Raw genomic sequence first — 17,410 nt, 5'->3', positions numbered from 1 at the left:
GACAACTCAACCATGGCTCTACTGAGTCCTCAGTGGTTGGTCCATTATTACATCACACATTAACACACAAACTAAAAGAAAATCAAAGCTTACATTCTTGGAGTGCTAGGTGCCTTGCACTAATCACACAATATTTATTAACCTTCTCATCTCCTTTCCATGGTGTTATTACACAACTCACCACTAAGCTAGGGAATAAATGACAAACCAAGGTCATCCTATACAATTTCATGTAAAGATAACACACATAGATTAACTATAACTGCAACAATAAGGGTCATTATAATGCAAAAATTCCCACTCTACCCAACACAAGGTTGAAGGTTCATACCAAGGGATTTACAAGGATAAATGGTGCCCTAAATCACTAAATACAGTCAAGTATGCCACTGTAGAATTTTGTATAATAATGAATAATACATCAAGATCCTTCTCTAAAGGTCCTTCCATGCTTACATGGAATGTACAATGAAGAACAATATATCGAGATCCTTATCTAAGGATCTTTCCATGCTCACATGGAATATTTCCCTGACCATTTGCTCTCCTATACAAGTTATGATTCCACATTACAACACACATGCCAATAATAACAACACAACAATAAGCCTCAAAACTCATAAGAGTGTAACTACCCAAAAACATAATTAAAAATCTCATAAAGAGGAGAGTATGAACAAAAATGAGAACCAAAATTCACAAGGTTTGGTAATAACATGAATAATTAAAATTAAGATAAGTCCTCAAGGCAAAAGGACCATAATCAATATTTAAAAGAAAAAATAAATAAATAACTCAAAAGTTAAAACATAATACTGTTTGCACTAACTTATGAGAAAGATTCATACAAATAAATTAACAATAATACTCAAACTCACAAATTTACACATCACATTCACTATGTGGCTTTATCTTAGCCACTAAAGGAGAGGAGGGGAATAGTGGTCTCAAACCATAATTATATTTAATAGCCAAAAATAACATGGTGGCCTCAAGCCACATCAAATAGATATATGGCAGTCTCTAGCCACAAAAAATAGATATATGGTGGCCTCAAGTCACATATGATGCTAAAGTTGTGTCCACAAGCCACATGCTTGAAATACTTGCAATAACATAATATATCTATAATCACTGCCACACTCTATCCATAATGGTTTCCATTTATCATCTTAACCATATTGCAAATACTAGTGTCATTGATATGCTCTAGTGTATTGATCAAAATTCCTTTTTGTCAAATTGTCAAAATTGATAATCTATCCTGTTTGTGTACAAATTTGTAACTAATATTACCACAAAGGTCTCTTCCAACTTTGTTTTAAGAACATTGCTACATATCTCTATAAATGTAGCTATAAGATCCCATTGAAGAAGACAATTCAAGTATTGTAAGTGTCTAAATTAGTTTTATCATTGATCAATCCACTACCTGAACCAAAGTAGAATCTGATCCAAACTATGACACCTCAAGATTTATCCTCAATCCATGGAATATGGTTAATTCAAGAATAGGTTTCCACATATGGATCACCATTGGATCTATTAAAAAGGAGGAGATGGGGAAAAACACTCCCATCTCATAAATACCTTCTGTGGTTTTGAATGTTGCCTTCCACTCATCTCCCTCCTTGATTCTGATTTGGTGGTAGCCACTCTTGAGATCTATCTCGGTAAAATACTTAGCACCCCCTAAACAATCCATCAAATCTTCAATTCTTGGAATAGGAAACCTATAGCTGATAGTAGTCCGGTTGATGGCTCTTGAATCAGTACAAAGCCTCCAAGTACCTCCCTTCTTTGGTGCCAAAATAGTGGGAATTGCACTTGGGTTGATGCTCTTTCTTATCAGACCATTGTCCAAAAGTTCTTGGATTTGTTTAGCCACTTCTTTATTCTTCTCCGGTGTTATTTTGTAGGCTACTTTATTAGGTAATGAGGCTCTGGGTATGAAGTCAATTTGATGACTTATGTCTCATTGAGGAGGCAAAGTAGTAGGTGTTCCATCACTTATGATCTCCTTGAACTGATTGAGTATTTGTTGCACTTCAAAAGGAATACAAACCTTCTTGTCCTTCTTTTCCTCTTTTGGTTTCACAATAAGTGCATACCCCACTCCGTCTCCTTCTTTGAGAGTGTTTATGAACTCCTTCTCACCAACTAATAGCACACTGGAACCTTTAGATCTGCTCTCTTCTTGATCCCCTATGGACTGAATTTTATAAGTAACTCCATCTTTTTGAAAGGTATAGGAATTATTTTCCCCATGGTGTGTTGGTTTCCTATCAAATTGCCAAGGCCTACCTAAGAGTAGGTGGCATGAATCCATTGGCAAGATATCACACAAAATCTTGTCTTTGTAGCCTCCTATGGTGAACTCCACCCAGGTTTGCTCATTCACCAAAACATGCTGCCCCTTATTGAGCCAAGTAACCCTATAAGGATCACTATGTGGAATTCTTTGCAGTTTGAGTTTGCTTACTACTTCTTCTGACACTATGTTATCAGTGGATCTTGAATCCACCACCACTCTACACACTTTACCCATGATCTTGCACTTTATCCTAAACAAGGATCTTATTTGACCAGGTTCCTCTTGAACCAGTTCTTTGATCAAAACTCTTCTTAACATGAGATTCTCTCCAACCTCGGAATCTAAGCTTACTTCTGATGTCTTCACATTTTCTACATCTTCTTGAATATAACTTACTCTCCTTTCACCTCCTTGGGATGAAGAAGACTTCTCAGGGCATCTATAGGTCGGGTGTCCAAGTTGATGGCAATTGTAGCACTTCATTGTGGAGAAATAGGATCCTCTTCTTGATCCACTAGACCTTCCTCTATTAGAGTTTCTTTTTACTCTTCTCTTCCACCTTGAGTTCCAATTGATAGCACTTGTGGATAGTACTCGGACACAACAAACTTAACTCTTCTTGGATATTCCACCGCAAACCATTCAAGTACTTGGCAACCTTGATGTTTTCATCTTCTACCACCTTGGATCTCAAACACAACTTCTGAAATTCTTTAGTGTAGTTGCTCACATCTAGTTCTCTTTGTCTCAAATTTTGTCTCCTCTTGTGTAATTGAATTTCATAGTCTTCAGGGATATAGGCTTCTCTCACCTTGGCTAGCATTCCTTTCCAAGTGGCAATTGGGTTCTTACCCTCCTTTTGTCTCTCCTCTTGGATGAAATTATACCAAGTCAAGGTTGCTCCTCTCAACCTAGATTTGGCTACCTTCACCTTTTGTGCTTCACTAATTTGATCACATTCAAATTGATTCTCTAACCCTTCAATCCACTCCATAACCACTTCTGGTTCCATTTTTCCACAAAAAAGTGGCACTACTTCTAGGGACTTACCTCCTAAGGCTTTGATGGCTCTAAGGAAAGGTTTTTCAAGAAAAATAGGGTCTGGTTCAGGTGTGCCATCCTCTTCCACCACTTCTTTACCCTTTTCTTCATTGATTTTGATACTCACCTTCTCGGTTTTGTCTTCTACTTCACCTAGTTTGTTCTCCAATCGTTGTAACTTTTCCTGAGGAGTCTATTCTCTTCCTCTTGGTCTTCTACCCTTTTGGCTAACTCTGCATTGGTCACCATCCTGAGGCTATTTTCACCCAGTGACTCAGTCTCTAACATCAATTGGTTCCTTCCCAAGTCTTAACTTGCTCTGATACCACTTTGATAGGGAGGTTCTCACAAAAGAGTTGCAATTTGGTTTGTAGGTTAGAAAGTTAGGAAGAGGTGTCATAGTGGGCTTCCATGTTTTCTTTCACCATTCTCTTCTCTTGAATCAATTCCAACACCTAAGCTCTTTTGGGAAACTCTCTACCAACTAGTTTGCTCAAATTACTCAAGATCAAGGCTAGAACTCACTAGAGTAAGTTCAACCACCAAGATGCCAAAATATTTAACCTTCATTTGCAGGGGACTAGGAGGATGCTGAAATGGTGTAAAAACTCCTAACATGTGGTTTTGTGGCTTGTTTCCCTTCATTTTTTCATTGCTTTCACAAGTTCCTATTTTCAAGGCCTAGTAGCCCTATGAGCACCTTTTAGCCCCACCTTCACGGTTTTTGCTCAATTTCTCATAAAACTTCCAAAAGACCTCCTAAAATATTTAGTGATACAAATAACCTTTTGGATACTCTTTGAGTTTCAGGAGGTTAGATTTTCTGACACGTCCGTACAGGTATGACCCCCAAAATGGCTCTTTTTAAGGGTTTAAGGATTAAGAGCTTTCTCCAATAGGGTTTACTGATCTCCACACCCTGCCACACCTCCATACTCACAATGAGGCTCTTCTATACAACCATATTCCATGAAAAATACTTGGCTCAATCACATTTGATCATCCCTGCAAGTAATAATGTAAACAACAATCATGTTCCCTAGCTGGGCTATGGCAAAGCTCGCCTAGGTCATGATAAAAAAATGCTTCAATGCAACTTCTAGGACATTAAAATAAATATTTAAATTGTACACATTATCCATGACTTTAATCCCAAGGGCCATTGAGAAAAAACAATGGGAGTTCAAGTTGGAGCCATCCCTAGGGTCTTAATCCCTTTGCTCAGGCCGAGAGTAGTGCAAACAAGAAAATTTTTGAACACAACACTAAAACTGCATAATGAAGGAGTATAATTACTTCTAGATAACCACACCAATTAATCCTAAGTCACCATGAAAGAACAGTGCCAGGATCAATCCATCTAGTACGGACTGCTATAAGCAAATTACAAGTTTTTATGCAAAATCTGGAAATTGCTTCAAATTTTTATTCAAAATTTTCTCTTTGGATCTTCAAAACCTTTTACAATCATTTGAAAAGAATTATATATGCCTATTCACTCATAACCAATCACCCATCGGTTCTCTAACCACTGATTTGATTATTTTTTTCAAAAATTGCTCCAAAAGTTGCAAAAAGTTGTTAAGCAAACATGACAACTTTTGCTCCATCGTGCATTTTTGAAACTTGTACATATTTACTCTCTAAACCCACTATGATGGTTCCCTAACATCAAACCAACATGTCCAAAAGCCTTATGAGGCCTTACAAGGAGTTTTACCCAATTTTGCTAAATGATGCCATTTTAGGCTTACAAAGGCACATTAGCCAAAACTGAGAAAACAAGTTAACACTAGAGACAAAAAAACTACAAATAACCTTAAAACACACTTTTGGACCTACCAATGGTCCTTTATTCACTCATTGATCCAATTGAGGATCATTCACTCCAAAATTGTGAAAATTCACCAAGAAAACTAGGTGCTCCTGCACTAGGGACCTTCTCCAAAAGAGATGGTCTACACTAGGGGAAAACACCAACATACAATGACATCACAAGAACACCTACTATATACATAAAGCCCCAACTTAATGGATATAACATATACTAATGGTATTACATCATGACTACTGGTTGGACACATGCCCCAACATATGAAACTCCTTAAGCATACTAGTTATTTCACAATACTGAAAACACATGTCTATGTTTGTTTACTATTGCAAGAATGTTAAACCAATATTTACTCTACTCACTTACATTTATTCATGCACCTTATACCATTATAGGTTTAACATTGATCATTAATTGCATGATCCTGCTATGTTTACTTAGTTTGTTCATTGCTATAGGAATAAGCCATCTTCAACAAATAAGAAGAATAATTAATTCTATGTTTAACTCTACTTGTTTTCTACATCTATACTAAATTTTTCCAACATGAAAACAATGGTTATATAAAATCCTAGATTAAGAAGGTAAGGGGTCACTAATTTTTCAATAATTACTAATGTTTCAATACCAAAACACACTTTAAGTTTCATCTTTGAAAGAAAATTGATAAGATTAACTACCTTTATTTCTTATTATTGGAATAAGATAATGCATTAAAAAAAAATAAGAGATAAATTTTCACTTTCTACTTTTCCTAATTCTTCTCATAGTAATTTAACAAACAATTCATTACACATATCTCTTATATAGAAGAAGAACACACAATATTAATGAAATTTAATAAATTTTACTATTTCTATATAACTAGTAAATCCTATTCAATATCCCAAGTAATGCACTACCTAAATCCAGCGCAAGCTCACGCTAATTGCATAATTACAAGGAACTAGTCTAAAATTTATCCAACACAAAATCTTTTAGGTACTAAAGTTCAACCTAATTTCACATTTAGATACTTAACACCTCAATTAGTTTGAATAGAAAATTCACATTTAAAATGGCATGATTGATAATTAACTAGGACATAGAGGCTTCCTTTATAAATATAAGGAATTATTTAAATGCATGTTTTCATTTGTGCTCTATGAATAGCTATTCTATTTTACTTATTTGTAATCTAACATGATAACACACACACGTCTATTTTAACAACAAGAAATCTAAAACCTTAACCTCAATTCCAATACTTTTTGTTGTATTTGGTCTTAAATGGGGTTTTCTAGAAGAACATTACGTTGTTGGATCCATGTCTAACAAAATGCATAGCCATACCGATGCCTTAATATATCCAAACATAAGTGTTTACACAACACAAGTTACTAGGGGTCTAAGAACAAAGGATGTAATAAGCCTTTGAAAACACTAAGGTTTTACATAGGAATTCCCAAAGAGATGACATGCACAAGTCCATTACGATTGTAACAATAAGGACAGGGAATAGAGTATAAGTTTCCCTACTATACCAAACTAAAGTTATATTGAGTTGGTTTTGTTGGCTTGATACTTAATCCATTATCAATTCCTCTTTCCTAAGATAGTTCCTACAATATCAAGAAAAATGCTCTAGAGCACTGGGCAAGAGTTATAGATCCCCTACATCCATCACTAAACCTACAAGTGATACTTACATTTTAGGAAATCTCTTTATCTACTATCCAACTAAACATTTTCTCTTGTGTTCAAGGCTAGGATAAATACGAGAAGAAGAATTTATGATCTACAACTATTCTTTCTAGAGATGAGAACATAAAATGTTACCACTTATCATACCTACTACTGCTATACAAATTATTTTTGGATTAAGTTAATTTAAGTTAGAAATCACTTTTACCCTTTTTGTAGAACAAGTACAAACTCCAACTATAAGGTGAAATTTTATGGGACATTAATTTCTTGCATATAGCTACCCAAAAGTTTTTATTGAATTTATCTAGCACATGGTTCATGATACATATATATATTTTCTTCCCAACTTGGTAATTAGGACCCAAATTTATTTCCAGATTTCAAAACTATTAAGCTTCTAAAGTGAGACCCATAGGGCCAAGTGTTGAAAACCTAGCTCTGATACCTAATGTCATGCCCACATTTTAACACATATGACACAACTCCAAATTTTTTTCCGACTATTGACTCAACATTGTAGTATTCAATTGAAGATAAGATAAATAAATCACGTCAAAATATAGAATAAGGAGAGCTACACCAAATTTTCACTCATTAACGTGTACAAATGGAGTTTAACCATTAGCTAATCAAAGCTATATTGTACTTACAATAATACAAGGTCATTTGCTATTAAATATCGATCACCATATATTACATCCAATTCTAAACCAACTTAAATTCAAAATCATATAATAGAACACATAACAATGTTTAGAAGCCCATCCAATAAGTTCAATGCTTAACTATTTTCATTTACCACTCCACTGATTCTCAAGCTAATAATTTGATTCAATCATTTATATAAGACACATACCATTTCCTTATAAAAATCTTTAAGTTCTCCAATATATAGTAAAAATGAAAAAGAGAGATAAATGAGGCAAAACCATACATTTTAATGCTAATCAAGACTCTTTAAGGAGTTATAATAGTTACACATAGGGTTAGGATTTACATTTATTATTGACCAGAATGAGCTAGATCAACACACGATTCAACACTTATTTCAACTAATTCAGAATGATCTCATGAATTAGTAGCAAGTGGTTGGACAAGAACAAATTCAATTTGACTAGGTTTTTGTTTTATTGGTATTGTAAATATCCTCAATAGATTTCCCATATTTAAATTGTTTTAATGACTATGATCACTTGAAAATCCACTCAAAATATATATAATTAGTTCTCTTGCTTAATAAATTTTCACCCAACCTCTTCCATTTTTTTTTTCTGATTTAAACATGACTAAATACCAAAAAAATAAAATTAAAGAAAACCACATGTTCATAATTGGAAGATTTTGTACTATAAAAAAACTATAATAATTATTCACATACTTTTTTCGCTATTTGCATTATCATCGGGAACAATAAGATAGGATTTGATAAATTTATGGTGGCCTAGAATTGCTTGCAATACGTGGACATAACCCCGTCAAGAAATCAATAAAACGTAGACCAAAACCTCGGTATTTCCTAAGGCAACTATTGTTGTAGAACCGGCTGCAACAGCACAATCACAAGGGCAGCTACAACAATGGCAATATCTGTGCCTTCACAACTTTTCCATTCCTCTAAGTTTGTGCAAGTCCCACATGAAAAACAGCCAACTGAATTAAAATTGAACAGCAAATTTAACCGCTTATGGTTTGGACAAAAAACTACTACCAAATCACACCAGAAGTCTTGTAGCGTTAGAACTTGTTTCAGGACTCTGGGTGGTGGGAAATGTCATTCCCAGTTCAAGCTAAGGACTGCCAGATGTTCTGTGTCAACTACAGAGCCCTCTACAGGTAACAACAAAATTGCCTATGTATGTCAATCAATTTGGTTTATGTTGTCTATGATGTTTCCGTAGCTTAAATGTAAACGGGTATATTTCTTGAAAAGACAAAATGTTCGGGGATTAATTGAAAGAATTCCCAATTTTTTTTTTTTCTGAATTCCATATGGGTAGAGTTTATATGGCAATTGTATAGCTCAATGCTGGATTGGTTTGATTCTCAGTGTTGTTTTTGTAAAACAGTATCGTAAATAGTTGGACTTCGTCTGTGTAATTTTTAATGAAATTGATGAAAATCTACATATTTGGGTATTCTGTACCCGCACCGATTAGTTTTCTGGATAAATATTGGGCGAGGTTATTGGGCGTCTTTAATAAACTCTTACTTATTAAGGTTTGTTACCATAGCAAATATTTGCTTGTGCTCCATAATCACCATTGCAACCAATGGTACACAATATTCCTTGCACCACATTTTTAGGTTCGTACTACTTATTGAACCACAGCCTTACTACATCCCTGTTGAGTTACTGGACGCCTTGTTTTTGCGTGGAGAAATAAAACGTGTTTTATCTTCATACTGTTACACCACAAACTAGATTGCTCATGTTAAAACTTTTAAAACAATTAGATTTCGCCACGATTGCCATTGAGAATAATGGAATTCTACATGCATAGGTATTTGATCTTCACAACTTCAAGTAATGTGAATCCATATTTGTATAATATTTTTTATTCCTACTTAAGTTATTAGTTTTATTTGAATTAGTTTTCTTTTAGTTTTTTCTGAACGGTTATCCCTGAGCATTATGGTCTATTTGACTTGGGTAATGTTCTTGACCTTTTTGGATTATGGGGGTTCTACAATCTTCCTTCTGCATTGTTACTTTTCGAAATTTTATAGCAGTTGTCAATAGTTATTGGATAGAACCACATGTGTTCTCTCGCTCCGTTTTATTCCTTAACTTCCTCTATATCCCTTAGTCGAAAAAGTCTTCCCAATTTTGTATTTTTCTGAGTTTTATTCCATACTCGAGGAAAATGATCAGAAGCAGCCATTTGCCAAGTCATGGTCAGTATATTGTTACTCTTTACCTTGTTGAGTTGTTCCCGAGCCCTAGTTGCAGAGTGTGCTTTCTAGAATTTGAAACAAACATGATTATTGCAGTAAATAAACAAATGCCTTTATAGTGGTGATATGCTTTATATCACAATTAACTCTGCTTATTTAATGACTGTATTTATGTTTAGTTTATGCATATCAAAGTGATTTTTCATGGAGAGAGATAAATTTTTGGTTAATTTTTTATTTTTAAAAAAATGTCGATTTCTTTCCACAAGTTTTTGCCCATGTATTTTCAAGTACAAGTATTATCTTAAGTTTTTGGCCTGGCCAAATCATTGCTAAGTCTAAGTCATGTCACTTTGTAATACCCAAATCTTCAAGTAATCCTGTTGCTTTAGTGGATTCTGTTGGTTAGGGGAAACTAAGCTTTAATTCATGAGCATACTATAACTGCTATTGATATCAATCTAATTTTCTAAAGAATTTGAGGCTTCCACTGCAGGCTTTGCAAGTTGATCAATTCTCTAATGTTGTGGATTAAATGAAGTTTTAATCATGACGAATTTCAGTAGTGGTGTACCCAATGGCCAATATTTTCATATTGGACTTTTTCTGAATACTTCTTTTGAATGCCAATTGGAGTATCCCATTTCTTATGGGATGTGACTGTTAAAGAATTGTTTGTCACACCTGATACACAGCCACAAAGAAGAATAGATTGATATGGGCATGCAAAAGTCAACCAAAGAGAGAAGAAAAAATGCACTTTCAGTGCAATGGAAGTTTCTGTTTGTCTTTGCATTTGGTTAATGACTAACTTATAATCCAATAGTTGTGCTTACATGCACCTAAGTGCACCTATTGGGCACAATGAGTGCAACTACTAAAAATCTAGCTTGCCGGTTCGGGTTTGAAGAACTGGTATGGCAAAATTTTGAAAAGGGGTTTGGGTTCATTAGTACAAAAACATGTAAATTTTATATATATATATATATATATATTTTAATATTTGTGCAGCCTATAAGCATGAATTAAGATTATCATGTCACATAGCATCATATAAACAATAAAACAAACATAAACTTGTAATCATAGCATCATGATCATACCATAATAGCATCATATACATCAAGTTTAATATCAAAATGACAAAATAGTCAAGTATCATTGTTTCAACTTTCAACAATATAAAGTTTAATCATCAAATGGATCAGCTAATTCATCCTCCTCCTCCTCCTCCTCCTCCTCATTATCATCATCATTGACATTGACATTAGATGAGCCAACGCCACTTGCACTTGCACTATAAGTTTGCTCGCCCTCCAAGTCATCAAGTGTCAATGCAAGAAGCTGAGAAGCAGGAGCATCCAAATCAGTATGCTCTGGCTCTATATCCCACATCTTCGTTTCCCCTGGTGTGTAGTCATGTTGTTTGTGTGAAAGAAGACGTAGGTTGGAATGCACATATACTAAATTCTCCGCTCTTTTTGATAGCAACCTATTGCGCTTTACTGAGTGGATGAAAGAGTATGTGCTCCAATTTCTTTCTGAAGCAGATGAACTAGCAACCTATGAAGACAAAGTAAACTATAAATAAACTTGTGATAAATTTTAATTAATTAAACTTACTTGTGATGAAACTTTTACAGCGAGGGGTTGTAGGTGTTGGAAGCATGCACCATGGAAGTACCACCAGCTATGAGCATCCTTCTTGTATCTATGACAAAGTGCCTCAACACTTAGACCATTCCCATTTGCGAATTCTATTAACTCATTTGTAACATTATCTCGCAAATCATCATCAGGATATAGTCTAAGAAATGCTGCCTTGTACCCATCAGATACTTCTAGATCTCTCCATGGTGGAATCCTTCCCGGTTTATCAAGAAACTGATTGCTATAGTACTTTGTGTCAAGGCATAGGCAAGAAGATGCAAAGGAGTGGTCATCTTATTCCACCTTTCTACAATAATTGCTTTCACTTCTTTGAAGATTTTCTCCTCAGGGTCATTCTCTTTTGCATTTATAGTGAACTTTATTTTTTCAAGCATTGAGTCAATGCCATCATAAATCTCACCAATGCAAGGCCTATCCATAGCGAATCATACTCATAATGGGCTCAGTGATACTTAGGAGATATGTAACAAGATCCCACCATTTTGTTAGTTTATTGTAACTTAGTGAGGAAAATAAATAAGGATTCAAATCCTTATAGGGCTGGGCCCTTCTTCTTGATGTAACGTGGAGACTCAGCTGGCCCCTTCTTCTAGATGTAACGTGGAGACTCAGCTGGGTCCTATTCCCATGTAACGTGTAGATTAAGCAATTGATGTCTATAGGGTTGGGTCCTATTCCCAAATGTACGTGTGGACAAGCAATAGGGTTGGGTCCAAAAGGTAACGTGGCACAATTTGCAAGTTATGTAGGCCCCAAATTGGGCGCCAAAGTGCAAAGTAGAATATTTAAAATAAAGAATTGGTTAAAGCCGACTTAGAAGACTTAAACATGAATCTTGTATATAAACAAGATTCATTCTACACAATAGATATATATATTATTCATTGCTAGCCTTATGTGAATCAGCCTTAAAGAGTAGCGAACTATGTTCTTGTGTCAACGATTCATTCCTAGGAACAGTGAATTGTCTCAATGGCAGCGAATCATATCCACAGTCAGCAAATTCACTCCTATGCTCCGTGAATGATCTGCTTGACAGCAAACAACAAATCTCGATAGTGCAGATAAGTCTATCAAGCTATTCCTTGTGCCCTAGTTTGGAATCTTCAGTCTGCTGTTCTTATTTATATGTTGCTTCAAGTGCAGTAAGCAAAGTTGTATGCTGATATTGTCTAATATAAACTTGGATCTTGTTGCTGGGTTTTTCACCTCCAAGAGGGAGGTTTTCCCAGGGTAAACTTGTGTTGTGTGCCCTTTCTATTTGTGTGCTTTGATTCTTGTGACTGCATTATTATTTCCTGCTCATTATTGTTAATCTGATCATGAAAATCAACATGGTATCAGAGCCCTAGGTCTGTATAGAGATTGTAATCAGAGTTGTGCTTCCTTCTAACCTGCTGTTCAAAAGTTTAGTCCCCATGGCTTCTTATATCAGGTTTGAAGATAGGTGGGAAGGCCACACAAATTTCTCTTTTTGGAAGGTCAGGATAATGATGGCATTGAATGATCTTGCTGAATATGTTAGCAAGAATGCTAAGGAACCTGAGGGTGCAAGTGAGAAAGAAGATTGGAAGAAGAAGGACTTCCAAGCTCAAAGGATAATAATAGACTCCGTCAAAAATCATTTGGTGCCATCCATCTCCATGAAGAAGTCCGCCAGGGAGATGTTCTCTACATTGGAAAAGATGTACGAAGTCAACAATACCAGCTACATCTTTGCCTTAAGGAATCAACTCTCCTACATCAAATTAGAGAAAGAAGAACCTGTTGTTGCTTACTTCATGAGAATCTCTGAGCTGAGAGATCAGCTTGCCACCGTTGGGAAGAGCATTGAAGACAGTGACCTATCTATGACTGCCCTAAATGGTCTTCCTCCCTCTTGGGAACCATTTGTTCAAGGAATTTGTGCTAGAGTTGAGCTTCCTAAGTTTGATCAATTAATGGGAGATTGCATTCAAGAAGAGTCTTGGTTGGCTGCGAAAGGAAAAATTAAGAACCCTTATGATGAGCAACATGTCCTCTTGGCTAAGAAGGAAGGCAGCCATTGGAAGAAAAATGATTTCAGCTTTCCTACCTGTTGTGACGTTTTCACACATCGCCCCATTGCAAATGGGGACCCATGTTTTTTTGCTCGTTTTGCTCGTTTTCGCTTTGCTTTTTTAGGGTTTTGTTAGTTTGTTAGTTGTCTGGATTTAGGGTCAAGCCTTAGGGTTCTAATTACCGTCTTTTCGGACCAAAATCCAGTCGTTTTTGAGGGCTTTTGAGTTTCCTTTTCTAGAATGCAAATTTTGAATGAAATGAATTCGCCAGAATGGTCTAATTTTCAATTGGAATGTTGATGCAGAGCTTAAATTTGTCTAAGTGTTGAAGATGAAATGTGAATTTTTGTCCAATTGAATATTTTTGACCAAATTTTGACTTTTTTGAATTTTGATCCTAGGCATTTCAAATGATTTGTTTTCGCCTTGTGAAGTGATAAAATGTGTAAAATCATGATATTTTGGCCTGTAGGAGCAAAATCGCTCCTGTCCCTCAGTGAAGGACGGGAGCTCGTTTTCAAATATTTTACTATTCCTGCAGGGTCAAGATGAATTACGAATTGGAAGTGATGGAGAAAGGCGAGATCTTTCCATTGAATATAAATTGAAGATTTTCATGAGCACAGAAATGCCTCCAAGGGAAAAATCGCTCCTGTCCCTCAGTGAAGGACCGGAGCTACAATTCAAATTTCGCCTTGTCCTTGCAAGATTTCGAGAGCTTAATGATTTGAGGACATCCGAAGGAAGATACTTTGCCAAATGAATATAATTTGAGATGCAAAAACGAAGGAGAATGACCTATATTGACTAAATCGCTCCTGTCCCTCTCCAAGGGACCAGGGCGAGGTACCTTGTAGCTCTCGTCCCTCTCCCAGGGACCAGAGCGATTTCCTTCATTTTGCAAAATCCAGACAAAGGTCAAGGCAAGTTTACGTTCAAAAACAAAGGAGAACATGAGATGAACGCATTGAATATAAATTGAAGATTTTTGGGACGTCCATACCAGTGTTAAATGCCTAGTTCGCTCCTGTCCCTCAGGAAGGGACCAGAGCGATTTTTGATATAATTGCTTTTCTTGCAAAGTTACAAATGATGTCAAGGCATGGACGGATCGAGTAAAGAAGGACGAATCCGTTGAATATAAACTTAGCGCATGGCAAAGTGAGATGAAAGTCACAAGGGAAGGATCGCTCCTGTCCCTCTCCAAGGGACCAGGGCGATACAATGGTGATGATGCGTCCCTCCAAAATTCAAGTTCAAAACCACTCCAAGGCGAAGAACAAGGTGGCAAGGACGTCTCAAGGCATTTCCATCAAGCAACAAGTTACAAAGGTCGTCACATTGAAAGATTTGCACTAAGACTCCCAGTTCGCTCCTGTCCCTCAGGAAGGGACCAGAGCGAAATTTGTATAAAGGCTCTAAATTTTGAAAGTTTATCACGCATCAAGTGATTGAGGAGGATCAAGGGACCACGTTTTACCCAATGAAGGCAATGGCAAGTTGAAAAAGGCAAAGACAGGCTCAAAATCTTGAAATTCGCTCCTGTCCCTCAGGAAGGGACCAGAGCGATGTTGAATATATTTGCTAATTCATGCAAAAATCACGTGAGGTCAAGGTTTTCCAAGGTCGCAAGAGGTCCAAGGCGTCTTTTGAAAGTGATATATCAAAGTTTGGAACGTCCAAATGCTATCAATTAAGCTAAGGAACTCATATCGCTCCTGTCCTTTGGACAAGGACCAAGGCGATTTCATTAAAACACTCATGTTCCTTTAAATGCATGTCAAGGCAAGTTCACGCAAGATCAAGGGCGTCCTTTGGAAGGCAATGAACGAAGAACGAAGATAAAAAATTTGCAAATTTGAGCCAGGACACTAAGATCGCTCCTGTCCCTCTCCAAGGGACCAGGGCGATATTTGCCAAAGCACTCATTTTCCTTCGAAGATCATGGCAAAACAAACTTGCAAAAGGTTCAAAACGTTGTTTAAAGGATAATGGACGAGGAATTGACATCAAGAACGAAGAATCTCACGTAAAAGAATGGAGATCGCTCCTGTCCCTCTCCAAGGGACCAGGGCGATAATGGTCATGAGATGCACTTGTTCGCACAAGAAAGACATTCAAGCTTGAAGGACCCAACAAACATCGCAAAATCAACGTGGAGATGAGAACTTTGAACGTCAAAATGCAAGAATTATGATCAAATTGATGGATCGCTCCTGTCCCTCAGTCAGGGACCAGGGCGATGAGGTACGTATCTTCTCACTTTTTCATTTTGGCGCTTAAAACACATTTTTTTAATTTATTTAAATGCTAACAAAATCGATATTTTATTAAAAATAGCATTTAAATATTGCGCTTAATGTTAATTAATTATTTTGCCTTGTAAAAATCGAATTTGTCAATTTAAATGATAAAGGCATTTAATTAATTATTAATTAATCATTAAAAATCAAAAGGAGCGCTTGGTATTTATTTGTTTTTGAAGGTCGGCCTTTTAAGTTTATTTTAAATTTGCCTTAGTAATTATCAAGTCGGCCTAAGGTGGTAATTGTGAGATGAGCGCTATAAAGGGAGGTGAGAATCATTATTTTCACATTATCATTTTTCATGCGATCTCAAAGGGAGAAGTGCGAAGTTGTATTCAAGGAGGTGCGAATTTATATCCAAAGGAAGGCGTTAGTACTATCCAAGGAAGTGCGAACTTGTCCAAGGCATTGGATATCACGTCAAGGACATATCAAAGATGGCGAAATTGCTAACTTGAAGAGGAAATCACGTCCAAGACTTGAAGGGGTGGCGAAGTTGATAAGAGGAACGTTCTTTTGAAGATCACATCAAGACTATCGAATTTCAAATTTTGCCTAGGCAAATTCCTTTATTTTGCATTTTAGAGTTAAGCTCTCAAAGAGGTATGGCGATATGGATTTATTGTTTTGACTTTGAACGTTGATCGTCATTGCCTTAATTTTGAATTTTGAAATTTTGTTTTTCCTTAGCTCAGTCTTTTTTAGGAAATGATTAATAAAGGACTTATCATTAAGTTTCCTAAAAATTGCTCTCTAATTTATGTTATGTATTGCAAAATCATGGTACTAATTTTGAAATGTTGTGTAGGCATCAAATGGAGGTCTCATCAAGGAAAATCAAGCCGGATCCAGGACGGTCTTCGCCGGGACGGTCTTAGCCAGGACATGGGCGACCTCTTTCAATCCAGCGTTCCAAGGCGAGGTACATCATCTTCCTGCACATCAAGGACGCAAGGAGTTAGAACAAGGGCTCGTTGAAGAAGCAAAATAGATCCAGAGGAATTAATTAAAGTAAGTTTCTCAACAACATCAAGATGAATATCTACCAAGATACAAGTGTCAAATGAGGTGGCGTCCTAGTCATCATTTCTCCAATCAGTGAGGTCCACCTCAGCATGTCCAGATTCAATGTACTTAACTCATGGAAGGTGGCACAAACTCCAATGTACCTACCCCGGCTATCTATTGGTCGATTTTTCTAAAAGGGACATGTGTCCAAGCAATACAATTTTATCATTGGTCAAGCATTAAATGTTATGTAATGGTTGTAACAAACCCTAATTAGGGTTTTCATTGTAAAATCTTGGCCATTGATCTTGAATTGATCTAAGCCATCAAATTGTATTGTGGGCACTATATAAGCCCAGGCATTTCATTTTGTAAGGGAATTTTTAGATGATTAGAGAGAGTTGTAAATAGTTGGAAGAGTTAGAATATAGTTGATAGAATAGCAATTAGAGTAGAATAGAAGGACAAGGCAAGAAATTGTTGCCATTGATTGTAAACAAACTCCATTTTCATTGAAGTAATGGTGAAATATGTCGTTTTCTTGCAATTTGCATGGTTTCTTGTTGAAGTCTTCAATCTTAGATGGTAGATAATTAGATGAATGGAGGGAATGTGA

General features: G+C 36.2%; 1 protein-coding gene across 3 annotated transcripts in view; it reads left to right on the top strand.

Moving 5' to 3' along the window:
- The first annotated feature begins 8,356 nt into the window (after nucleotides 1-8,356).
- LOC131042256 (putative elongation factor TypA-like SVR3, chloroplastic) overlaps nucleotides 8,357-17,410 on the top strand; it is a 108,597-nt gene continuing 99,543 nt past the window's right edge. For all 3 annotated transcript variants that reach the window (XM_057975609.2, XM_057975603.2, XM_057975597.2), the window contains exon 1: nucleotides 8,357-8,708. In XM_057975609.2, coding sequence (XP_057831592.1) covers nucleotides 8,453-8,708 — 256 coding nt within the window. In that variant the 5' untranslated portion in view covers nucleotides 8,357-8,452. The remainder of the gene's footprint in view (nucleotides 8,709-17,410) is intronic.

The sequence above is a fragment of the Cryptomeria japonica genome, chromosome 5 (genome assembly GCF_030272615.1).
Source record: "Cryptomeria japonica chromosome 5, Sugi_1.0, whole genome shotgun sequence".
NCBI classification, from domain to species: Eukaryota; Viridiplantae; Streptophyta; class Pinopsida; order Cupressales; family Cupressaceae; genus Cryptomeria; species Cryptomeria japonica.
The sequence above is the reverse complement of the archived record's forward strand: the minus strand, read 5'-3'. Positions and strand labels throughout refer to the sequence as shown.